A 27,277-nucleotide genomic window follows, 5' to 3' on the forward strand; every position below is an offset into this window, starting at 1 on the left:
GAAACAGAAAGTGATCCTGTTGACGGCACGCAGCATCTCAGTCTAATAAAAAACCTGACCTATCTGGATGCCACTAATTCCAAAACCTTTAATGAATTGGTGGACTTGGTCAAAAGCTATTATGACTCAAAACCTTCCATAATTCTCCAGCAATACTGCTTTAACAGGCAGGGTGAATCTCTGGGGGACTCTGTCACCGGATTTCCTGACCAGGTTGTGAAAGTTGGCAGAGCACTGTGAATCCGGGCCACCCTGAATGACATGTTGCAAGATGGACTGGTTTGTAGAATTAACAGTGTGATAGTCCATAAAAAAATTATTTGCAGAACATAATTTGGATCTAGAGAAGGCCGTTGAGATCATTCTATCTTCAACGCGCTCACCACACAAGTCAAGAACTGAAGGCGCAAACTTTCTGGGATAAGACTCACCACCCAACATCTAACCTTTCCCTACATTTGACCCCGAAAAGGACCTTATCATGTCATGCGATGTCTCCCCTTATGGGGTTGGGGTAGTACTGGCACATTAATGGAGAGAAAGAACAGAGAAGCCTATTCCGTACGCATCTAGGACTTTCTCGAATGCTGCATAGCTATATTCCCAGATCAAGAAAGAGGGATTGGCCGATGTCTTCAGCGTCAAAAAATTCCATCATAGTCATTGATCATAAACCATTGCTGGAACGTTTTGAAGAAGACAAGGCAATATCCCCATTGCCTCCACCTGGATACAGCGTTGGGCCTTGTTATTGGCAGCTTATCAATACCCCCTCAAGCACTGCCATGGAATCCAGATAGCTAACGACGATGCACTGAGTTGTCTGCCATTTCCAATAAACTCGGCTTTGCTACCAAGAGATTGTAATGACCCTCAATTTTTTGGATACCTTGCCGGTACCTGCAAGGCAAATCAAGACCTGCACGCAAAAAGATCCCATCCTGTGTCCAAGTTAAAAAATACATAATATTACGTGGGGGATTTCGAGGACAGCCCTCCGATGAAATGCAACACGACTGGTCAAAGAAAGACGAGCTCGGTGTTGAGGATAGCATCATCCTCTGGGGTTCCCGCGTAGTTGTCCCTCACTCCGGGCAACGGCCGATACTTATGGAATTACACCATAGCCATCCTGGGATTTCGAAGATGGAAGTGCTAGCCAGGAGCTAAATATGATGGTCTGGTCTTGACGCAGACATTACCAACTCGGTCAGACAGTGTGAGCTGTGCCAAGAGAATCAACCCCTCCCAGCCTCTTGCATCCAGGGGAGTGGCCTGGTCGGCTCTGGGTGCAAGTGCATGTAGATTTCACCGGGTCATTTTTGGGTTCCATGTTCCTAATTCTGGTTGATGCACACTCTGAATGTTTGGAGATACATTGCATGGGTTCCACCACTTTGCATGCGACCTGTATCCCACGATGACAGTGTTAGACCTTGTTACTGGTGGCTTATCAATATCTCCAAGAGCACCAAGTTTCAGACCTTCATATAGAGTCATAGAGGTTTACAGCATGGAAACAGGCCCTTCGGCCCAACTTGTTCATGCCACCCTTTTTTTAAAAAAAACCCCTAAGCAGGCAGCACGGTGGTTAGCACTGCTGCTTCACAGCTCCAGGGACCTGGGTTCGATTCCTGGCTTGGTTCACTGTCTGTGTGGAGTTTGCACATTCTCCTCGTGTCTGCGTGGGTTTCCTCCGGGTGCTCCGGTTTCCTCCCACAGTCCAAAGATGTGCGGGTTAGGTTGATTAGCCGTGCTAAAAAAAAAATTGCCCCTTAGTGTCCTGAGATGCGTAGGTTAGAGGGATTAGCGGGTAAATATGTGGGGATATGGGGGTAGGGCCTGGGTGGGATTGTGGTCGGTGCAGACTCGATGGGCCAAATGGTCTCTTTCTGCACTGTAGGGATTCTATGATTCTAATCCCAATTGCCCGCATTTGGCCCATATCCCTCTATACCCATCGTACCCATGTAGCTATCTAAATGCTTTTCAAAAGACAAAATTGTACCCGCCTCTACTACTACCTTTGGCAGCTTGTCCCAGACACTCACCACCCTCTGTGTGAAATAATTTCCCCTCTGGACACTTTTGTATCTCTCCCCTCTCACCTTAAACTTATGCCCTCTAGTTTTAGACTCCCCTACCTTTGGGAAAAGATATTGATTATCTAGCTGATCTGTGCCCCTCATTATTTTATAGCATAATTCTGGGAATCAGTGTACAGTCATTGCTGTTCTATGATCTTGTCTTAATATGCATAATTATCCCGATAAATACATTGGAAAATCTTACAACACTCTTCCAAGAATCACATAATACCTTAATCCTTCAGGAATTGCAGCACAAGTGAGAACACCCGTTCACATCACTTCTGTTGCTGTTTTTGTGATTATTGTCCAGTTCCATGACAAGAAATGTCAACTGCTACAGTAATAGCATGAAAAGTTGCCCGCCTACTTTCTTGTCTTATGATTCAGACATTAGGATGGCTCACTTGAATTAATGTCAGCTATACATATCTCCCAAAATTGTTTAATACACAAGTCTCAACCAATTATTGTATAGTTCATAAATGACGAGACCAGATGCCAACAGGTGAACTTATCAAACAGGCATGTTTGAGAGCATTATTCAAGCAAACAACATCGAACCTGGAGCACTGATTTCCTTTTTCAACACACTTGTGGACCTCTTCAAGGATCAACAGTTAAGAGGTGTACACTTACTCCTCCTCCTGTGTATGCTTGGATTCCAATCCTGTCTGGATTAAATGTTAATGTCTCCATACTCTCAGTTGACCATAGGCTACTTTCCCCTTTTGAGGGGGAGAGGTGACTGGTGATGATTTCACCTGAGGATCAACGCAGCTCGGGCAAGGCCTTCATGAATGACCTCAACTGGTACAGGAATTGAACCCATGCTGTTGGCGTCACACCCCATCACAAAACCAGTCATCCAGCCAACAAGAGAACAGGTCAATTAAAAGGACATGGTCAAACTGCCTTGTGCTTTCTGAATGCAAAGCTACCACACATCTCAACACCCACAGCATGGAGCTGGGAGGCACAGAATGACTTCAGCCTTCTTTATTGCTTCCATATTTCTTGGTCAGATTCTGGGCTTTGTTGAAACAAGTCCCATAAACTGCCAACTGGATGTTCAGCTCAGGCAGGATCAAGAGGAGACTGGCCCAATCTACAAAAAGCAGCAAGCAATCGGTAATTTAGGAAAAAGCAATTAAGAAATGTAATCATATAAGAACATAAGAACATAAGAAATAGGAGCAGGAGTAGGCCATCTAGCCCCTCGAGCCTGCCCCGTCATTCAATAAGATCATGGCTGATCTGACGTGGATCAGTACCACTTACCCGCCTGATCCCCATAACCCTTAATTCCCTTACCGATCAGGAATCCATCCATCCGCGCTTTAAACATATTCAGTGAGGTAGCCTCCACCACCTCAGTGGGCAGAGAATTCCAGAGATTCACCACCCTCTGGGAGAAGAAGTTCCTCCTCAACTCTGTCTTAAACCGACCCCCCTTTATTTTGAGGCTGTGTCCTCTAGTTTTAACTTCCTTACTTAGTGGAAAGAATCTCTCCGCCTCCACCCTATCCAGCCCCCGCATTATCTTATAAGTCTCCATAAGATCCCCCCTCATCCTTCTAAACTCCAACGAGTACAAACCCAATCTCCTCAGCCTCTCCTCATAATCCAAACCCCTCATCTCCGGTATCAACCTGGTGAATCTTCTCTGCACTCCCTCCAATGCCAATATATCCTTCCTCATATAAGGGGACCAATACTGCACACAGTATTCCAGCTGCGGCCTCACCAATGCCCTGTACAGGTGCATCAAGACATCCCTGCTTTTATATTCTATCCCCCTCGCAATATAGGCCAACATCCCATTTGCCTTCTTGATCACCTGTTGTACCTGCAGACTGGGCTTTTGCGTCTCATGCACAAGGACCCCCAGGTCCCTTTGCACGGTAGCATGTTTTAATTTGTTTCCATTGAGATAGTAATCCCATTTGTTATTATTTCCTCCAAAGTGTATAACCTCGCATTTCTCAACGTTATACTCCATTTGCCATATCCTCGCCCACTCACTCAGCCTGTCCAAATCTCTCTGCAGATCTTCTCCGTCCTCCACACGATTCACTTTTCCACTTATCTTTGTGTCGTCTGCAAACTTCGTTACCCTACACTCCGTCCCCTCCTCCAGATCATCTATATAAATGGTAAATAGTTGCGGCCCGAGTACCGATCCCTGCGGCACGCCACTAGTTACCTTCCTCCAACCAGAAAAACACCCATTTATTCCGACTCTTTGCTTCCTGTCGGATAGCCAGTCCCCAATCCACTTTAACACACTACCCCCAACTCCGTGTGCCCTAATCTTCTTCAGCAGCCTTTTATGGGGCACCTTATCAAACGCCTTTTGGAAATCCAAAAACACCGCATCCACCGGTTCTCCTCCATCAACCGCCCTACTCACATCTTCATAAAATTCCAACATGTTCGTCAAGCACGACATATGATATGCAACTGCAGTTCTTTGTAGTTTTTGTCCTCTGTTTTCCAGTGCATTCAGAAAGGCCGAGTGGTTAAATAGATTTTGCAGCATGTATTTGGGTCTTAAGTCTGATTATGTCCAACCTCAATTTATATCTGCAAGGCTGGACAATGGTTAGCGCTGCTGCCTCACAGCGCCAGGGACCCGGGTTCGATTCCCGGCTTGGGTCACCATCGGTGTGGAGTCTGCACATTCTCCCCGTGTCTGCGTGGGTTTCCTCCGGGTGCTCCGGTTTCCTCCCACAGTCCGAAAGACATGCTGGTTGGGGTGCATTGGCCGTTCTAAATTCTCCCTCAGTGTACCCGAACAGGCGCCGGAGTGTGGCAACTGGGGGATTTTCACAGTGACTTCATTGCAGTGTTAATGTAAGCCTACTTGTGACACTAATAAATAAACTTAAAAGCTTTTTAAAAATTATCTCTCCGAAAAAGCAGCAAAACAATGTTGCTTGTGCAGCTGTTCATCTTTAACAGTGGATTTGTGTAGTTAAAATAGGGGTGGCCATGTTAGCCTTGAACAAAGCGATTCACTCGAGTGTGTCATTGCAATCAAATCTATATCTGTGTGCTCACTTTCTAGACAGCAATGAACAGCCTGAAAATCTAACGAATTTTTCACTCATCTGATGCAGATACTCCAGGGCTAATCATATCATCATCCTGGATAAAAGGAGCAAACAAACTTGGCTTGGGGATTAAAGTAGGTGATGTGTACAGCTTAGTACCAGATCACTGAACTACCGGGAAGCCTCTGTATGAAATTATTGTTTTCTTATGGCAGTTAATCTTGCTGCCTTTGTGAAGGAGGTTCTTAATTTAAGGCCAGCTCATATCAATTAATAGTTAGTTTTGTGCTGAACATCTGTAACACTGGGAGCTCAGTGGAATGTGTCTCACACTTCCTAACACGCTGGCACAGTGGGTTAACACTGCTGCCTCACAGCGCCAGGGACCTGGGTTCGATTCCCGGCTTGGGTCACTATCTGTGTGGAGTTTGCACGTTCTCCCCGTGTCTGCCTGGGTTTCCTCCGGGTGCTCCGGTTTCCTCACACAGTTCAAAAGACGTGCTGGTTAGGGTGCGTTGGCCGTGCTAAATTCTCCCTCAGTGTACCCGAACAGGTGCCAGAATGTGGCAACTGGGGGATTTTCACAGTAACTTCATTGCAGTGTTAATTTAAACCGACTTGCGACTAATAAGCAAAAAAAAAATTACAAAGACAATGTGCAGAGTGTGGACTGGGCAAATCCATTCCTTGTTTGTTCCAAAAAACAAATTCAAATCCAATTCATGGTCCCACAAGAGAAACGGGCAAGATCCAAGCTGACAAGATAAAGCATTGTACCCCATCTTGGGCTTAAGAAGCTTGATCTTAATCATTCAATCTTTGTGGATTGGATCAATTGTTCTTTTAAGGCACTTAGTCCAGTTGCATATTTCCTCCCCTCCCACCTTCTCTCCCTCCTCCAGAAGCCGAGGTTCCGTTCCATGGGTGCCGGTACAGTAACTATTCAACTGAGAGCTCACTTTTTCCTTGACTATGTTGTTTCTGTCTTTTATCCTCATTAGCAGGAACCACTGGATAGCAATGAGTGGCTGACCTTTACCATGCAGTCCAGGGCCTTGTCTCTTTCCAATAGGTTTCTTCCTGCGTAACCCCTGTTTGTGCAACAGGGATGGAAGAACTTTTCCCCGGCCTCAGAATCCAGTTTGTTAGAGAATATTCACTCTGCAGCTTCTCTGTTGTTCACTTTAGCTGACACCAGTTGCCCCCCACTTCAATGCATGTGATGAAGAGAGAATGAGCTTGAGAGAATAGCAGGTTTTCTTTCCCAAGAACCATAGAAGTGTACAACACAAGAGGAGCTGCCAGAGGTGGTAGTAGGGGCGGGTACAATTTTGTATTTTAAAAAGCATTTAGACAGTTACACGGGTAAGATGGGTATAGCGGGATATGGGCCAAACGCGGGCAATTGGGACTAGCTTAGTGGTTATAAAAAAAAAAGGGCAGCATGGACAAGTTGGGCCAAAGGGCTTGTTTCCATGCTGTAAACCTCTATGTCTCTCGATCAATTGGCCCATTGTGTTTGTTCTGGCTTTTTGCAGGAAATGTCCAAAATCTTGTTTGTTTTTTTTAAACCTGGTTTATGGGTTGTGAGCATCATTGGAAAACCAGCATTTATTATTATTGATTTATTAGTCACAAGTAAAGCTTGCATTAACACTGCAGTGAAGTTACTGTGAAATTCCCCATGTTGCCCATCCCTAATTTCCCTTGAGAAGGTGGTGGTGACCTGCCTTGAACCGCTGTAGTCCATGTGCTGTAGACACACCCACAGTGCTGTCAAGGAGGGATTACCAAGATTTTGACCCAGTGACAGTGAAGTAATAGTGATTAGTTCTAATTTAGACCGGTGTGTGACTTGGAGGGGAACTTGCAGGTGGTAGTGTTCCCACTGCTCTCATTCTTCTAAACAGTAGACATGATGTGGAGATGCTGGCGTTGGACTGGGGTGGGCACAGTAAGAAGTCTCTCAACTTCAGGTTAAAGTCCAACAGGTTTAGTTGGTAGCACGAGCTCTCGGAGCGCTGCCGCTTCATCAGGTGAGTGAGCTGGGTGTTGTGAGACTTCTACTGTTCTAAACAGTAGAGGCTGAGAGTTTGAATGGTGCTGTTGAATGAGCCTTGACGAATTGCTGCAATGCATCATCGTCATGCTGACTCCCCCATTCTTTCTTTGTACTTCCTTTGCTTCAAGTATTGTCCAATTTTCTTAATAGATGCAATAGTTTCTACTTTTAAAAACTCCCCAATGCTCCTAAGACCTGCTGCACATTTCTGTCCTAATCCAATTATTTCATAGAATCATAGAATCCCTTCGGTGGAGAAGGAGGCCATTCGGCCCATTGAGCCTGCACCGACAACAATCCCACCCAGGCCCTATCCCCGTAACCCCACTTTTTTTACCCTGCTGAACCCCCTGATACTGAGGGGAAATTTATCATGGCCAATCAACTGAACCGGCACATTTTTGGAGTGTGGGATTAAACCGGAGCACCTGGAGGAAACCCACGCAGACATGGGAGAGAACGTGCAGACTCCACACAGACAGTGACCCAAGCCGGGAATCGAACCTGAGTCCCTGGCGCTGTGAGGCAGCAGTGCTAACCACTGTGCCACCGTGCCTCCATGCTGTTGAATAAGAAAATAGTCTTGCCCATTTCATACCATCAGAATCTTGCTCAATTACACAAAACCTGTATTAAAGTGTCTCTTAGCCATCTCTGCACGACTGGAAATTTTTCTAGTACCGCAAACTCTCCTCATAACCATGGTACCTTATCCTTGGCAGCGTTCCTGGTTCTGAGAGAAAATAATTGGAGAGACAGAGAGTTTTTGATCAGCTGTCCTTGATACTGCCGATAAAATAATGTTCAGTTTGCTCGAAGACTTTTCCTAATTTAGTCTTTTGTGAAAATTAAATTGTTTTCCTGAAGGCAGAAGCTATCGCATTTCTCCATGACACTGCAAGCAGTTGGCTTCATGGTTCAGTGATCACAGCACTGGTCTTGTATAGCAGTGGTCGTGAGTTCAATTCTCGCTGGAGCCTGAGGCTAAAACTTAGGGAAGCACGGTGCATGGCCACACAGCGCCAGGGACCCGGGTTCGATTCCCGGCTTGGGTGACTGTGCGGAGTCTGCGCGTTCTCCCCGTGTGTGGGTTTCCTCCGGGTGTTCTGGTTTCCTCCCGCAGTCCGAAAGATGTGCTGGTTTGGTGCGTTGCCCATGCTAAATTCTCCCTCAGTGTACCCGGACAGGCGCCAGAGTGTGGCGACTCGGGGATTTTCACAGTAACTTCATTGCAGTGTAGATGTAAGCCTTACTTGTGACACGAATAAGTAAACTTTAAAAGTTAATTGAGTGAAAACTCTGTGATAATCACTGGCGATCTATTTTATTTAGCTTTGCCCACTCGCTTGCTCAGTTGTCCCAGCAGATCTCCCACCAGTTGTGGAAGCAGAAACTGGAAATGCTGATGGTAAACAGCAAGTCAATCCGTACCTGATCTGAACTTGATAAGAAAGGATTTTGGTTTGGTTGGGAAATAAGGAAGGAAGGAAATCAGTGAATACTTCAATCATGGCGCAAATTACATTAATGAGTTGAGTGACTTGCAAAGTGCCAATTAGTCTCATTCCACTCATCGCTAAAGGCATGGAAGGAATCTTACTGGTGCACGGTTCGATCTAAACATACGGAAGCAAAATGCTGCAGGGGAGCTGACATTAAGATGTCGTGTTTTTTGGGAGTGTTGTTGGGCCAGGTGACCAAAGGCTTGGTCAAAGAGGTAGGTCAACATCAAATTGTTCCATGTGCAGTAATGCATCATCTGCACAAAGCACTGGTAAGTGAAGAAGCACTTATGGCGATGGCATGTAAACTTTAATGCAAAGGTAGTTGTTTGGTAATGCAGTGGATAGTGCAAGTGCTGCCCTTGCACTTTTCCAATTCAGTTCTTCTCACAGTCTGATTGTGAAATAAAAAGACTTGAGCGTTCTGAAAGATAAGTACAAGTAGCTGTGAGACTATCCAGTGACGATGTCCTGCCTCTGCCTCTCTCTCTCTCTCTCTCTCTCTCTCACCCTGGGATCAGCTGTTAAAGATTTGGGCAGTGGGAGCAGCAAATTATTCTTTTTTTTAAAAAAAAGGCCCCTGTTTTTTGATTTGATTTATTATTGTCACATGTATTAGTATACAGTGACAAGTATTGTTTCTTGCGTGCTGTACAAAGCATTACCGTTCATAGAGAAGGAAAGGAGAGAGTGCAGAATGTAGTGTTACAGTCATAGCTAGGGTGCAGAGAAAGATCAACTTAATGCGAGGTAGGTCCATTCAAAAGTCTGATAGCACCAGGGAAGAAGCTGTTCTTGAGTTGGTTGGTACGTGACCTCAGACTTTTGTGTCTTTTTCCCGACGGAAGAAGGTGGAAGAGAGAATGCCCGTAGTGCGTGGGGTTTTTAATTATGCTGGCTGCTTTTCCAAAGCAGCGGGAGGTGTAGACCGAGTCAATGGATGGGAGGCTGGTTTGCGTGATGAGATTGGGCTACATTCACGACCGTTTGTAGTTAGTTTGTGGAGTAAATTTTGAGGAGGACAGCGCGACGTTGCAGCATTTTCTGCTGTAGTGTGGAATGTGGGTATCTACTCGCGACTGCTGACTTCCCTTTCTTGGTCACAATGCAGTGTGACGGGAAAGGGGAAATTAGACTGAGCATCACAGTTGCTTGCCTCTCAGTGGCTGACTTCAGAACCAGGGTTTTGCTCAATCACTACTTTTTCTGTGAATTTTTATGTGACTAAGGGAGACAGGAAAGGGTAACAAAATGTTGTTTTAAAGCCCAGACTGAGGATCAAAGTTTCCTCAGTCCGTTGACTTGAAGACTTCATGTGGAATTGATTTTGGAAATCCTAAACAATTTGTAAGGTGTTTGTAGCCATAGCAAAAAAAGTCTACTCTAATCCAGTGCCAATTTCATTTCATTTCGATCACTGCTTAGCATTACATAGAATCTGCAACAGTCATGTGGCCCAACTGGTTTATACCCATGTTTATACTCCAATGGGCCTCTTCCCACCCTGCCCCATAACCCTTAATCTTCTCTCTGCTTCAATCTCTCCATGTGGCACTAAGTTCTACTTTCTCATCACTCTGTGTAAGGACATTCCTTCTAAGTGTTTTCCCTGATCTGTCAGTGACTTTTGTTCTGGGCTCGTCCACAAATGAGAACAGTTTCTCCACGTCCGCATTACTGAATTAGGGGCAGCACGGTGGTTATCACTGCTGCCTCACAGCGCCAGGGACCCGGCCTTGGGTCATTGTCTGTGTGGAGTTTGCACGTTCTCCCCTTGTCTGTGTGGGTTTCCTCCCACAGTCCAAAGATGTGTAGGTTAGGTGGATTGGCCTTGCTAAATTGCCCCGTAGTGGTCCCAAGATGTGTAGGTTAGGTGGATTGGCCATGGGAAAGATGTGGGAATACGGGGATGGTAGACTGGTGTGGGTTGAGGGCCCGTGTAAGATTTATCTGTCAGAGAGTTGGTGCCAAATGGCCTCTTCTGCACTGTAGGGATTCTACAAATCCCTTCATAGTTTTAAGCGTTTTATCAAGTCTCCTCTTGGTCTTTTCTTCCAGGGACAAGAGCTGCTGCTGTCCCTAATTCAGTAATGCAGATGTGGAGAAACTGTTCTCATTTGTGGACAAGTCCAGAATCATCAATATTTCTTGATGATTTCATCCACGCAATTCTAGTAAATCTTTTCTGAACTTTCTGCAGTGCTTCAGTAATCATTTTGTGGTATGCAGGCCAAAACTCTGCAGAGTACACAGTGGCCTAACCAAAGTTTATTACAAATTAAGCATTACCTCCCTATTTTTGTATTCTATTTTTCAACAAATAAACCCCAATACTTTGTCTGCATTCTTTTTGGGCTTATCTACCTACCATAAGATGTTGGAGCAAAAGTGGGCCATTTGGCCCATCAAGTCTGTTTTGCCATCTAATGAGATCAAGGCTTCTCTGACATGATAACCCTCAGCTCCACATTCCCACCTTATAACCCTTGATTCCCTTACTGATTAAAAATCTGTCTCAGCCTTGAACATACGTGACGACCCAGCCTACACAGGACCCCATGGCAAAGAATTCCTGTGAGAGTAGAAATTCCTCCTCATCTCTGTCTAAATGAGCGACCTTTTGTTTTGAAGAACATTGGAAACATTTCAAAGTGGCCATCGCACAAAGTACAATAATATTCAGACTCTCTGCATACATCATTGAGGTGCTTCAGTATGGTCAAAGAAACATGACAGACATCTTAAAATGGTCATTACAAATGGTGCCAAGGTATTTATGTTGCCTACCTAGAGCAGGTTGCACTCTGAGGTGCTTCCGTACAATTGTGATACATGTAATACTCACCTTATACATTCAGTATGAGTCATATTGTCTGAGGGGGTTCTATAGAATTCCCCTCCCCTCGATTCACTATGGCTGAAAGGCCTTAGACAGCGATCTTACCTCTTTGCACCTCTGCAATGGATACCCCAGGCGTTAGTGCGTCCCTCAGCACGTAACCCTGGGTGTTGTTTAAAGTTTATTTATTAGTGTAGGCTTACATCAACACTGCAATGAAGTTACTGTGAAAATCCCCTAGTCGCCATGCTCCGGCGCCTGTTTGAGTACACTGAGGGAGAATTTAGCATGGCCAATGCACCTAACCTGCACGTCGTTCGAACTATTGGAGGAAACTGGAGCACCCGGAGGAAACCCACACAGACACGGGGAGAACGTGCAAACTCCACACAAACAGTGACCCAAGCTAGGAATTCAACCCGGGTCCTTGGCGTTGTGAGGCAGCAGTGGTCACCCCAGAATGTGCCAGTGTACAATACTTGGTCGGGGACAATGCTTTGCGCTGCAGGCCCAACAAGTTTTGGGCAGACCAAAGAGTGCCTTTTCCCGAGTTGATGATCCAACAGCAACAGCTGATGTTTGTCTGGGAATGCATCCCTGGGATCAGCTCAAGGAACACAGAGCCCTGTGTCACGGAGCTGCTTGGGATTAACCTCGATAAAAAACACCTCATCTCTCTTTGCACCTTCTTTGCAAAGGCACATTCCACAAAGAGGTAGACAAAGGTCTCTTTCCCACTACAGTCAGCTTGAGGTTAGCATGTGAATGGGGTGAGACTCCAGGCATGTAGGAGGACTTTTCTCACCACCAGGCGACCAACCCCTTGCCCTGAGATTATATTGCTAAATTGCTACTACTTGCAATTCAGACATCTGTATTTCCAAATCTCTGTGCCACTCTAGCACATTCAGTGCCACAGGAAGCAGTTGAGGCCAAAACATTGTGTGAAGAAATTAGATTTAGCTCTTGGGCTAAAAGGATCAAGGGATATGAGGGGAAGGTGGGGTCAGGATATTGAATTTGATGATCAGCCATGATCGTAATGAATGGCGGAGCAGGCTCGAAGGGTAGAATGGCCTCCTCCTGCTCCTATCTTCTATGTTTATTTAGTTTATTCTAAGGAATAAGTGGCTTCCTTATTCCTCCTGCCAAAATGGACCACTCGCAATTCGTTATGGTGAAATTAAATTGCTACTTATCTATCCATTCTGCATGTTTGTTTATGTCTTCCCATATTCTGGTGTGGTCTTGAACATTAGGGGCGGCACAGTGGTTGGCACTGCTGCCTCACAGCGCCAGGGACCCGGGTTTGATTCCCGGCTTGGGTCACTGTCTGTTTGGAGTCTGCACGTTCTCCCTGTGTCTGCGTGGGTTTCCTCTGGGTGCTCCGGTTTCCTCCCACAGTCCGAAAGATGTGCGGGTTATGTGGATTAGCCATGCAAAATTAACCCTTAGTGTCCTGGATGTGACAGGTTAGGGGGATTGTCAGGGTAACTAAGTGGTGATAGGGTCTGGGTGGGATTGTTGTCGGGGCAGGCCCGATGGGCCAAATGGCCTCCTTCTGCACAGTAGGGATTCTATGATGCTATGATTTGGTATACCCTTTCTCCAAATTTGTGTAAATGGTAAACTACAGTGATTCTGACACATGTGACACATCACTTCGCATTTCCTGTTAATCTGAGGAACCTACCTCAGCACCTATCCTGTGCTTTCAGTTTTGTGGTCATCTTTGCATCTATTGTATTACCTGATCTCTTTCGCCACACATTCTGGCACCTAGTCAAAGGGCTTCTGAAAGTCCATGAAGACCACGTCCACTGCATTGCCCCTTTCCCACCCTGTCTTTAAAGATGTGTGAAATAAGAATGTCTCACAAGTGCAGTAGGCGACATTCATCTGAGGTTGGGGTCGGGGTGCATTGCTGGGGGGAGTAGCTGAAGCTTTACTCTCCATCTTAACATCTCATTTGGGATGGTGCTTTAATCCTGACAATTGATGCCCGAAGTGGAGGTTTTAGCTTTTTACATCATGATGTGCAATAAGCACAGTGGTTAGCACTGCTGCCTCACAGCGCCAGGGACCCGGGTTCGATTCCCGGCTTAGGTCACTGCCCTGTGGAGTTTGCACGTTCTCCCCGTGTCTGCGTTGGGTTTCCTCCAGGGGCGCCAGTTTCCTCCCACAGTCCAAAGATGCGCGGGTTAGATGGATTGGCCATGCTAAATTGACCCTAGTGTCAGGGGGATTAGCAGGGTAAATGTGTGGGCTTACAGGAATAGGTGGGATTGTTCAAGATTCTCTTAAGGTTAACATGCAGGTTCAGTCGGCAGTTAGGAAGGCAAATGCAATGTTAGTATTCATGTTGAGAGGGCTAGAATACAAGAGCAGGGATGTACTTCTGAGGCTGTATAAGGCTTTGGTCAGATCCCATCTGGAGTATTGTGAGCAGTTTTGGGCCCCATATCTAAGGAAGGATGTGCTGGCCTTGGAAAGGATCCAGGGAAGGTTCACAAGAATGATCCCTGGAATGAAGAGCTTGTCGTATGAGGAACGGTTGAGGACTCTGGGTCTGTACTCATTGAAGTTTAGAAGGATGAGGGGGGGTCTTATCGAAACTTCCAGGATACTGCAAGGTCTGGATAGAGTGGACATGGAGAGGATTTTTCCACTAGTAGGAAAATCTAGAACCAGAGGGCACAATCTCAGGCTAAAGGGACAATCCTTTAAAAGAGAGATGAGGAAGAATTTCTTCAGCCAGAGAGTGATGAATCTGTGGAACTCTTTGCCGCAGAAGGCTGTGGAGGCCAGGTCATTGAGTGTCTTTAAGACAGAGATAGATATGTTCTTGATTGATAAGGGGATCAGGGGTTATGGGGAAAAGCCAGTAGAATGGGGATGAGAAAAAAAATCATCCATGATTGAATGGCAGAACCGACTCGATGGGCTGAGTGGCCTAATTCTGCTCCTATGTCTTATGGATTGCGGTCGGTACAGACTTGATGGGCCAAATGGCTTCCTTCTGATCTGTAGGGATTCTATGATGAATCACACATCTTGCATCTGTTCATCTTCTGGCAACTGGTCATTTCCCAGAATAATGCTTTGTGCTCCTGCCCTGTGAATGGATTTGTAAGTCACGAACTAACGTTTTTTTCCAGAGCGTCACTGGATTCGGCCGACAAATGATCGAAAAAACGAAGCAGCTGGTTGAATCGAAGTATACCATCACAAATGGCTACAAAGCAGATGCTAAGGTAGGAACTCTCTATTTCCCTCTCCAATATGCACATCACACATCAGTTGGCACAGTGCTTAGCACTGCTGCCTCACAGTGCCAGGGACCCGGGTTCAGTTCCGGCCTTGGTCACTATCTGTGTGGAGTTTTCACGTTCCCCCTGTGTCTGCGTGGGGTTCCTCCGGGTGCTCCGGTTTCCTCCCACAGTCCAAAAATGTGCACATTAGGTGGATTGGCCATGCTAAATTCTCCCTCAGTGAATCCGAGCAGGTGCCGGAGTGTGGCAACTAGAGGATTTTCATAGTGACTTCGTTGCAGTGTTAATGTAAGCCCACTTGTGACTAAGAAATATAAATAAAATAAATAAATGAGAACATGTTCTGAAAGTTAAAGTTTATTTATTAGTCACAAGTAGGCCTACACTAACACTGCAATGAAGTTGCTGTGAAAATACCCCAGTCGCCACACTCCGGTGCCTGTTCGGGTACATTGAGGGAGAATTTAGCACGGCCAATCCACCTAACCAGCACGTCTTTCGGACTGTGGGAGGAAACCAGAGCACCCGGAGGAAACCCACGCAGACATGGGGAGAACGTGCAAACTCCATACAGACAGTGACCCAAGCCTGGAATCGAACCCAGGTCCCTGGCACTATGCGGCAACAGTGCTAACCACTGTGCCACCGTGCCACCCACGGTTGAAAGGCTCTGAGAACAGATTCACCACCCAATATGTAAACCTATCCTTATATTTGCATAGTTTAAATGCACAACCCCCTAGTCCTGCCAATCTGCTAAACTGGAATAATTCCATAAATGGGCACCACAACCAGCCCTTTCATCACTTTACGTATCCAGTTCATTCTAATTGATTGGCTCTCATACAGTAGGGCTCAAGGTCTATTCCAGGTGACTGCAGTGAGGGCTTGGGAGAAGGCTTGAGTTGCCTCTGCTGTTGTTTCTAACTTTTCTGAAGTGATGCAGTCTGCAACTATCCAGTTCCCTGTGCTCATTCAGCTCAGAAAGCTGTCTCAGATGGCAGAATGGACACTGCAGGGAAAGGAGGGAGAAGTGTGGAAGCAACAAATGCAAGAACACAAAAAGAGAGGGGGGGAAAAAGCAGGGAGCAAAACAGTAAAGGAGCAGGGATAGGAGCAGAAAAAGCATGGGAAAAGAAATTAACAGAGTCATCACCGCACACAAATCTTAACACATGATCTGCTGATCTTTTCGGCTTGGTATTGCACCATATGATGTACTGAGGTCATGATAGGCGCTTATTAAATAGAACCACAGAAGCCCGACGGTGCATAAGCAGGAAATTTGCCCCATCGAGTCTGCACTGACTCTCTGAAAGAACATCTTACACAGGCCAACCCCCCCTCCCAGCCTTTTCCCCACATTGCTGTGCGTTTTTACCATGGCTAATCCCTAACCTAAAGGTTACTAAAGGGGCAATTTAGTTTGCCAATCCACCTAACCTACACATCTTTGGACACTAAGGGGCAATTTAGCATGACCAATCCACCTAACCTACACATCTTTGGACACTAAGGGGCAATTTAGCATGGCCAATTCACCTAACCTGCACATCTTTGGACATTAAGGGGCAGTTTAGCATGACCAATCCACCTAACCTACACATCTTTGGACATTAAGGGGCAGTTTAGCATGACTAATCCCTAACCTATACATTTTACAACACTAAGAGGCAATTGAGCATGGCTAATCCCTAACCTACACAGTTTAGAACACTATGGGGCAATTTAGCATGGCCAATCCACCTAACTTGGTCAATGCAAGGTTCTTTTTGAATTTGTTGAGGACATGCCATAGAATCTTAAGGGCTAAACACAAGGCTTAAATCCAAATTGCTATTATTTTGCACATATCATAATTTGCTGAAATCTGATACTGAATTCTTGGGGCAGCTCAGTCCAAACCTTGAGGTCTAAAAAAGTCAAACAGAAAAGGCAAGTGAATATATGAGTGTTAACTGTTTGGTCCTTCGATAACTGAATTGCTGTGTCTCTGGTAGCACGATTTATTGTATACCACCTGAGGGGCTTGGCAATGTTTGATCCCAGTTCCTATTTTTTTAAAATTAGGTCATTTATGGTGACACAGATTCTGTGATGTGTAAACTGGGAACAGAGACAGTGGCAGAAAGCATGATATTGGGTCGTGAGGCAGCTGAGTGGGTCTCGAGCCACTTCGTTCCTCCTATTAAGCTGGAGTTTGAAAAGGTGAGTGGAAAAAGCAAATATGACTTTTTTGTTGATCTTTATGCGATTTGATTTATTATTGTCACGCGTATTGGGATACAGTGAAAAGTATTATTTCTCGTGCACTATACGGACACGTGGGCGGCACGGTAGCACAGTGGTTAGCACTGCTGCTTCACAGCTCCAGGGACCTGGGTTCGATTCCCGGCTTGGGTCACTGTCTGTGTGGGGTTTGCACATTCTCCCTGTGTCTGCGTGGGTTTCCTCCGGGTGCTCCGGTTTCTTCCCACAGTCCAAAGATGTGCGGGTTAGGTTGATTGGCTCTGCTAAATTGCCCCTTAGTGTCCCGAGATGCATAGCTTAGGGGGATTAGCGGGTAAATATGTAGGGATACGGGGATAAGACCTGGATGGGATTGTGGTCGGTGCAGACTCGATGGGCCGAATGGCCTCTTTCTGCACTGTAGGGTTTCTATGATTCTATACAAGGCATACCGTTCATAGAGTCCACAGGAGAGAAGGAAAGGACAGGGCGTAGAATGTTGTGTTACAGTCAGAGCTAGGGTGTAGAGAAAGATCAACTTAATATAAGGTCGGTCCATTCAGAAGCCTGATGGCAGCAGGGAAGAAACTATTCTTGAGTCGGTCGGTACGTGACCTCAGACTTTTGTATCTTCCCTGACGGAAGAAGGTGGAAGAGAGAATGTCCAGAGTGGGTGGGGTCCTTGGTTATGCTGGCTGCTATTCCAAGGCAGCGAGAAGTTTAAAGTTTACTTATTTATCAGTGTCACGAGTAGGCTTCCATTAACATTGCAGTGAAGTTACTGTGAAAATCCGCTTGTCACCACACTCTGGCGCCTGTTCGGGTACACTGAGGGAGAATTTAGCATGGCCAATGCACCTAACCAGCACGCCTTCCGGACTGTGGGCGGAAACCGGGGCACCTGGAGAAAACCCACGCCGACACGAGGAGAGCGTGCAGACTCTGCACTGACAGTGACCCGAGGCCGTAATTGAACCTGGGTCCCTGTGAGGCAGCAGTGCTAACCACTGTGCCACTGTCCAACGCCGGCATCCCCACATCACCACTGTGCCTCCCCAGTGTAGACGGATATGTGGTTCGGAGGAGTCCAAATAGTTTCGCAGATTGGCCTACCCCAGTGAATGTGCATGATATAAACTGTGGCAACACAGATACATCCTTTGGCTGTTCAGTCTCCATTTGGCCTCTCTGTTTCCGTGTTTGAGATCATATTAAATTTACCCTTTTTGTTTTGGCATTTCAGCAGAATTACCTTTTAAGAAGTTAAAAATTGTTGCACTCAATAAGCAAATTGAATGTAACCCAGTTCAAATTTATGGTTGCAGTGCCAGCGCTCAAGCTGCTGGTGCTGAGGGTCACACTTGCTTCGCATCCACAAAGTCGTTTTGCAAAGCCATGGAGATTCTTTTACGTTTCAAGTAATTTCACTTATTCACAAAAAGAAACATCAAGTTTAAAAAGAAGGAAGCTGACGGCTACCAAAACAGAATGGAAATTTATTTCCAAAAGCTCATTCCTTTCTTGGCTGAAGTCTTACTCTTTTCTTGCTAATTTATTCATAGAATCATAGAAACCCTACAGTGCAGAAGGAGGCCATTCGGCCCATCGAGTCTGCACCGACCACAATCCCACCCAGGCCCTACCCCCACATATTTACCCGCTAATCCCTCTAACCTACACATCCCAGGACTCTAAGGGGCAATTTTTTTTAACCTGGCCAATCAACCTAACCCGCACATCTTTGGACTGTGGGAGGAAACCGGAGCACCCGGAGGAAACCCACGCAGACACGAGGAGAATGTGCAAACTCCACACAGACAGTGACCCGAGCCGGGAATCGAACCCGGGACCCTGGAGCTGTGAAGCAGCAATGCTAACTACTCTGCTACCGTGCCGCTCATTATCTTGTTCCCGGTGGCTTGAGAATTTTTGGTCCGCTGGATTGTGGCTTAATTCTGAACCTCATCTTAAACTTTATCGGTCATGATCAGCCTTTGTGGGTTAAGTCCCTCTCAGTCGTCTTCTTCTTCCCTCTGGCTTTAGGAGCAGGAGTTTTCGACCCTAAACCAGCCCAGTGCCCTACTGGAGAGCAATTGTCACTCCTAAGATGTCACCCTCAAACTTGAGTTAAGGGCAAGATGTTGATATGTGGTCCATGTTTTGCTCAGGGTTTCCCCAGTCGCAGACCATTTGTTTAATTATTTTTATTTATAAGTCACAAGTAAGGCTTGCATTAACACTGCAATGAAGTTACTGTGAAATTCCCCTAGTCGCCACAGTCCGGTGCCTGTTCGGGTCAATGCACCTAACCAGCACGTCTTTCAGACTGTGGGAGGAAACCCACGCAGACACAGGGAGAACGTGCAAACTCCGCACAGACAGTGACCCAAGGCGGGAATCGAACCAGGGTCCCTGACGCTGTGAGGCAGCAGTGCTAACCACTAGGCCACGGTGCCGCCCTTTTTTTTGGCATTGGAAAATGCCAATGACCAGCGAGGGTTTGAAGTGCAGTCAGTATATCTGGTGCCCAATTCGGCCATATCCAGTCCATATTTTATTGAGGGTTGTCCACGTGCTCTTGGGGGGATTGAAGCTTGGTTTGTTGAGATATTGGATTGGACACAGCAGGCGGGATCTTCTGTCCGCGCTCGCCCCAAAACCGGAAAATCCTGCCTGAGGCTGGCGGACCTTTGCCTGGCCCACGTCCCCCACCCCACACTACGATTCCCATGGTGGACAGGATGGGAAGATTCCCTCCAATGCGTTTATTTGGGAGGATGTTTTCTGCCCAAGCTTCCTTTCAGGTTTTGTCACGTGTTTTGGAGCTGGAGATGTTTGATTTGTGTCTAGAGCAGATTTTGTAGAACCCTGTGGCTAGTTGGGGGCCTCGTAGGTCTCTCTAGATGGGAAGATTCAAGTTGCTGCGTATGTGAGCTATTTCTCAGCATGTTGCTGCATCCTTGCTGAATGGAGGCAAAGGTAATATTTGTGAGGACTGGTGACCACTGAAATCCAGTTGATCTCAGAGCTCCAGAGATTACCTCAATACTGAGTGAAATTGTGCATCATTCAGTCTGGTGTGATAACCTGAGGCCCATACGGTGCACAATACGCAGCTGTTCAGAACAAAGAACAGGACAGCACAGGAAACAGGCCCTTTGGCCCTCCAAGCCTGTGCCGCTCCTTGGTCCAACTAGACCAATCGTTTGTATCCCTCCATTCCCAGGCTGCTCATGTGACTATCCAGGTAAGTCTTAAACGATGTCAGCGTGCCTGCCTCCACCACCCTACTTGGCAGCGCATTCCAGGCCCCCACCACCCTCTGTGTAAAAAACGTCCCTCTGATGTCTGAGTTATACTTCGCCCCTCTCAGCTTGAGCCCGTGACCCCTCGTGATCGTCACCTCCGACCTGGGAAAAAGCTTCCCACTGTTCACCCTATCTATACCCTTCATAATCTTGTACACCTCTATTAGATCTCCCCTCATTCTCCGTCTTTCCAAGAAGAACAACCCCAGTCTACCCAATCTCTCCTCATAGCTAAGACCCTCCATACCAGGCAACATCCTGGTAAACCTTCTCTGCACTCTCTCCAACGCCCCCACATCCTTCTGGTAGTGCGGCGACCAGAACTGGACGCAGTACTCCAAATGTGGCCTAACCAGCGTTCTATACAGCTGCATCATCAGACTCCAGCTTTTATACTCTATACCCTGTCCTATAAAGGCAAGCATACCATATGCCTTCTTCACCACCTTCTCCACCTGTGTTGCCACCTTCAAGGATTTGTGGACTTGCACACCTAGGTCCCTCTGTGTTTCTATACTCCTGATGACTCTGCCATTTATTGTATAACTCCTCCCTACATTATTTCTTCCAAAATGCATCACTTCGCATTTATCCGGATTAAACTCCATCTGCCACCTCTCCGCCCAATTTTCCAGCCTATCTATATCCTGCTGTATTGCCCGACAATGCTCTTCGCTATCCGCAAGTCCAGCCATCTTCGTGTCATCCGCAAACTTGCTGATTACACCAGTTACACCTTCTTCCAAATCATTTATATATATCACAAATAGCAGAGGTCCCAGTACAGAGCCCTGCGGAACACCACTGGTCACAGACCTCCAGCCGGAAAAAGACCCTTCGACCACTACCCTCTGTCTCCTATGGCCAAGCCAGTTCTCCACCCATCTAGCCACTTCTCCTTGTATCCCATGAGCCTTAACCTTCTTAACCAACCTGCCATGTGGGACTTTGTCAAATGCCTTACTGAAATCCATATAGACGACATCCACGGCCCTTCCTTCATCAACCGTTTTTGTCACTTCCTCAAAAACCTCCACCAAATTTGTAAGGCACGACCTCCCTCTTACAAAACCATGCTGTCTGTCACTAATGAGATTGTTCCGTTCTAAATGCACATACATCCTGTCTCTAAGAATCCTCTCCAACAACTTCCCTACCACGGACGTCAAGCTCACCGGCCTATAATTTCCTGGGTTATCCCTGCTACCCTTCTTAAACAACGGGACCACATTCGCTATCCTCCAATCCTCAGGGACCTCACCCGTGTCCAAAGAGCGACAAAGATTTCCGTCAGAGGCCCAGCAATTTCAGCTCTCGTCTCCCTGAGCAGTCGAGGATAGATGCCATCAGGCCCTGGGGCTTTGTCAGTTTTAATGTTCCCTAAAAAACCTAACACTTCCTCTCTTGTAATGGAGATTTTCTCTAACGGGTCAACACCTCCCTCCGAGACACTCCCGGTTAACACGCCCCTCTCCTTCGTGAATACCGATGCAAAGTATTCATTTAGGATCTCCCCTATTCCCTTGGGTTCTAAGTATAATTCCCCTCCTTTGTCCCTGAGAGGTCCGATTTTCTCCCTGACAACTCTTTTGTTCCTAACGTATGAATAGAATGCCTTAGGATTCTCCTTAATCCTGCCTGCCAAGAACATCTCGTGACCTCTTTTTGCCCTTCTAACTCCCCGTTTGAGTTCTTTCCTACTCTCTCTGTATTCCTCCAGAGCTCCATCTGTTTTCAGTTGCCTGGACTTAACGTACGCCTCCCTTTTCATTTTAATCAGATCCTCAATTTCCCTGGTTATCCATGGCTCTCGAATCCTACCTTTCCTATCTTTCCTTTTTACAGGCACATGCCTATCCTGCAGCCTTATCAATAGTTCCTTAAAAGACTCCCACATGCCAGACGCGGACTTACCCTCGAACATCCTCTCCCAATCAACATCCACCAATTTCTGCCTAATCCAGCTATAGTCAGCCTTCCCCCAATTTAGCACCCTGCCCGTAGGACAGCACTCATCCTTGTCCATTACTATCCTAAAGTTAACAGAGTTGTGGTCACTATTTGCCACATGTTCCCCTACCGAAACTTTGACGACCTGACCGGGCTCATTTCCCAGAACTAGGTCCAGTATAGCCCCCTCTCTAGTCGGGCTATCTACATACTGTTCCAAAGAACCTTCCAGTACGCATTTTACAAATTCCTCCCCGTCCGGACCCCCTGCTCTAAGCACTTTCCAGTCTGTGCCAGGGAAATTAAAGTCCCCCACTACAACAACCCTATTTTTTCTGCACCTATCCAGAATCTCCTGACATATCCTTTCCTCCACTTCCCGTGGGCTGTTGGGTGGTCTGTAGTACACCCCCAGCATAGTGACTGCACCCGTCCTGTTTCTGAGTTCCACCCACAGCGACTCAGTACATGACCCCTCTAAGTTGTCTACCCTCTGCACCGTGGTAATATGCTCCTTAACTAATATTGCTACTCCCCCACCTTTTTTAGCCCCTCCTCTGTCTCGCCTAAAACACTTATACCCCGGAATATTCAGCTGCCAGAAGACCAGATCCAAGGCAAAAGTACAGATGATGGCAGTTTCTGCACCTCAGCTTGTGTTGGAAAGCTTGTTGCTGATGGTGTCTTGGTCTTTTCGGAGGTGATGATGCTAAGTTGGGGAGCTTTCAAAGACCTCTCCAAGATAAGTGGGAGTCAGGCCACAGACACTTTTTCTCCACAGTAGGTGGCATTTGGGGTGTTAAGTACTTTGCAGTTTTCAAGGTGACACTGTAGAACAGGGAACCTACAAGCTTATTTAAAGTTTTTATTTATTTATTAGTCACAAGTAGGCTTACATTGACACTGCAATGAAATTACTGTGAAATTCCCCCAGTTGCCACACTCTGGCGCCTGTTCGGGTACACTGAGGGAGAATTTAGCACGGCCAATGCACCCTAACCAGCACGTCTTTCAGACTGTGGGAGGAAACTGGAACACCCGGAGGAAACCCATGCAGACATGGGGAGAACATGCAGACTCCGCACAGACAGTGACCCAAGCCGGGAATCGAACCTGGGTCCCTAGTGCTGTGAGGCAGCTGCGCTAGCCACTGTGCCACCGTGCCGCTTGTGCCGGCTGTTGCTCAGTTGGATAGCATCCTTTTCTCTTGGACAGAAATTAATGGGTTTAAGTTCCACTCTCGAGGCTTTGGGTTGACAGCTGGTGTGGTACTGAGGGAGCGTTGCCCCTCGGTACACAATCACACTTCAGTTCAGACATTACAGAGAGGCCTTGACTGGCACCTCAGGTCATATAAAGGCTCTCATTGCACTAGAAGAAGAACATGGGAGTTCTTGCTCATGTTCTGGCCAATGTTAATCACATAAATTATTTTTAAAAATTCTCATTGCTGTATATAGAATTTGCTGTGTGTACAAATTGGCTGCCATGTATCCTACACTAAAACAGTGATGACACTGTAGAAGTGTCTAATTGGCTTTGGGATATCCTGGGGTTGTGATAGACACCACTTCAATGCAAGCTGTTTCTTTGATTTGTTGACCACAAAGTCACACCATGGAATCTTAAGGGTTAAACACAAGGCTTAAATCCAGATTGCTGTTAGTTTGCATATATCACATTTTGCTGAAGTTCATTACTGAATCCCAGAGGCAACCCTTTCCAAAGTTTGAGGTCTAAAATATTAAACGGAACAGGCAAGTGAATAAGAAGTACAATTGTAAATGTCTGATCTTCACAAGTTAAATTGCTGTGCCTCAAGTAGCACAATTTGGTCATCTACACTTTTGAAACAAGAACACACATTTATGTGGTGTTATCACTGTGTAATATAAATGTTCCAGTGCACTTCATAAGGAAGAAAGGAGCAAGGAAGGGGTGACTGAAGCCTTGGTCGAAGAGATGGGTTTTAAGAAACTCGGGTGAGAAGGAGATGAAGAGTCAGAGGTTTACGGAGGAAATTTCCAGGAATGAGGCCCAAGCAACTGATGTTTCTGCCACATATACGCAGATACGATAGGGGTGTTTAAGGAGCTTTTAGATAAGCACGTGAATATGCAAGGAATAGAGGGATATGGACCAAGGGCAGGCAGAAGGGATTAGGTTAATATGGCGTCATGTTCAGCACGACATCATGGGCCAAAGGGCCTGTTCCTGTGCTGTACTGTTCTCTCGGAGCAGCGCTCCGAAAGCTCGTGATACCAAATAAACCTGTTGGACTTTAACCTGGTGTTGTGAGACTTAGATTCATAGAAGAAATCATAGAAACCCTACAGTGCAGAAATAGGCCATTTGGCCTATCGAGTCTGCACCGACCACAATCCCACCCAGGCCCTACCCCCATATCCCTACATATTTCACCCACTAATCCACGCATCTCAGGACACTAAGGGACAATTTTAGCATGGCCAATCAACCTAACCCTCACATCTTTGGACTGTGGGAGGAAACCGGAGGAACACCCAGAGGAAACCCACGCAGACACGAGGAGAATGTGCAAACTCCACACAGACAGTGACCCAAGCCGAGAATCGAACCTAGGTCCCTGGAGCTGTGAAGCAGCAGGGCTAACCACTGTGCCGCCCCATACTGTTCTCTATCATAGAATCAAACAGTGCAGAAGGAGGCCATCCCGCCCATTGAGCTTGCACCGACCACAATCCCACCCAGGCCCTATCCCCATAACCCCCATGCATTTACCCGAGCTAGTCCCCCTGATACTAAGGGGAAATTTAGTTCCATGTTCTATGTGATGAAACATTGGGAAGTATGCGCACAGAAGGTGAGAAAGTCATAAGATTGAAGGAGATTGCATGAATAGTTAAGGCTATATAAGAATTTCGAGGGAATGATTTTAAACTTGGTAAGTTTGTGGTCTAGAGGGGCATTTCTGGAGAGCAAAGACAGGTGAGGTGCAAACGAGATATCATGTGGCCTAAGATGTGCCGCAAGAGTTTTGGATAAGTGTAAGTGGTGCATTAGAGGAGGCCAGCAAGAAAAGTGTTGGGAGTAGTTTGACCTGGAGGTGATGATACATGGTTAAGGGTTTCAGTTGTGCAGAAGCAGCAGTAGAATGAAGCAATGCCTGTGGTGTAGTGAGCTTCATATCTCATATTCATACCATCACCATGGTCCAGATTTTCACCTCAGAAATATTGCTCGACCCTGCCTCAGCTCATCTTCAACCTTTCCATTTGGCTATTCCAACGCACCTTACACCTTCTGCAAACCTGACGTCCAAAACTTTGCTACCTGTGCTCTAACTTGCACTGCCACCTTCATCCATCACCTCTGCTTGCAGACCTACTTTGGCTCCCAGTTAAGCACCACCTCGGTTTTAAAAGTCTCATCCTTGTTTTTAATTTCATAGAAATAAGTCATAGAATCCCTGCAGTGCAGAGGGAGGCCATTCGGCCCATCGAGCCTGCACCTGCAACAATTCTACCCAGGCCCCACCCGTGTAACCCCACATATTTAGCCTGCTAATCCCCCTGACATGAAGGGGCAATTTATCATGGCCAATCCACCTAACCTGCGCATCTTTGGATTGTGGGAGGAAACCGGAGCACCCAGAGGAAACCCATGCAGACACAGGGAGAATATGCAAACTCCACACAGTCACAAGAGGTTGGAATTGAACCCGGTTCCCGGTCACTGTGAGGCGGCAGTGCTAACCACTGCTCCCATGGCTTTGCACCTCCCCACCTTTCTAACCTCTTCCAGCCTTACAATCCTCAAGATATATCCATGCCTCCAGTCCTGGCCTCTGGAGCACCCTCCCCTCACCCTTTTTAAATAATCACTCCAAGCCCCAATGTTAAGATGCCCTAATATCTCCTCTGGTGGCTTGGTGTCAAACTTTGTTCGATAGCCAGCCTCCCATCCATTGACTCTGTCTACACTTCCCGCTGCCTCGGGAAAAGCAGCCGGCATAATCAAGGACCCCACGCACCCCGGGCATTCTCTCTTCCACCTTCGGGAAAAAGACACAAAAGTCTGACATCACCAACCAACCGACTCAACAACAGCTTCTTCCCTGCTGCCATCAGACTTTTGCATGGGCCTACCTTGCATTAAGTTGATCTTTCTCTACACCCTAGCTATGATTATAACACTACATTCTGCACTCTCTCCTTTCCTTCTCTATGAACTGTATGCTTTGTCTGTATAGCACGCAAGAAACAATACTTTTCACTGTATGCTAATACATGTGACAATAATAAATCAAATCAAAATCAAGGTAAGGCTCTTTGGGCCACTTCATTTTGTTAAAGGTGGGATAGAAGCACAAGCTGTTTTCTGAGGTCTGAAACTGCTTGAGACATACGGCCCTGGTGCCAATGGTCTGATTCAACCCAAGATAGTAACAGGGAGGGTGGAGGTGGGTGAGGAATTAGTGACAAAGAAAGTATTTTGTTGCAGGATATTAAAAGCAATGAGTTCGGTCTTTCTATTGGAAACGTTATGTTGACTAACCCTTCCCCTTTAGCAGATGGTGACAGATAATCCTTTTGCAAATCCATATTTTAGGTATACTTCCCATATCTGCTGATCAACAAGAAACGCTACGCTGGTTTATACTTTTCCTCCAACCCAAACACCCATGATAAGATGGATTGTAAAGGCATAGAGACGGTGAGAAGGGATAATTGCCCACTGGTAGCCAACCTCATCAATACATGTCTTCAGAAGATATTAATTGACAGGTAGTTATGATCTGTATTCTTTTCTATTTTAATAAATCTCAGTTTGGAAGATTTACTTCCCCACCGACTGTTATGATGTTGGGTGTACAGAGCGAATGGGATGTGAGACCTGGGGAGAGAGTCGATTGAAGGTGGGAGTCATTGCAAGCAATGTCCTTTCATCTCCAAGCTGAAGATCGAATTTGCTGCAGGAACGGGGGATTGAG

General features: G+C 46.4%; 1 protein-coding gene across 1 annotated transcript in view; it reads left to right on the top strand.

The window, feature by feature from the left end:
* pold1 (polymerase (DNA directed), delta 1, catalytic subunit) overlaps nucleotides 1-27,277 on the top strand; it is a 232,159-nt gene that overhangs the window by 118,811 nt on the left and 86,071 nt on the right. The window contains exons 18-20 of the mRNA XM_078237250.1: nucleotides 14,705-14,800; nucleotides 16,889-17,026; nucleotides 26,896-27,071. Of these exons, the coding sequence (XP_078093376.1) occupies nucleotides 14,705-14,800; nucleotides 16,889-17,026; nucleotides 26,896-27,071 (410 nt within the window). The remainder of the gene's footprint in view (nucleotides 1-14,704; nucleotides 14,801-16,888; nucleotides 17,027-26,895; nucleotides 27,072-27,277) is intronic.

This window comes from Mustelus asterias, chromosome 21 (assembly GCF_964213995.1).
Source record: "Mustelus asterias chromosome 21, sMusAst1.hap1.1, whole genome shotgun sequence".
NCBI classification, from domain to species: domain Eukaryota; kingdom Metazoa; phylum Chordata; class Chondrichthyes; order Carcharhiniformes; family Triakidae; genus Mustelus; species Mustelus asterias.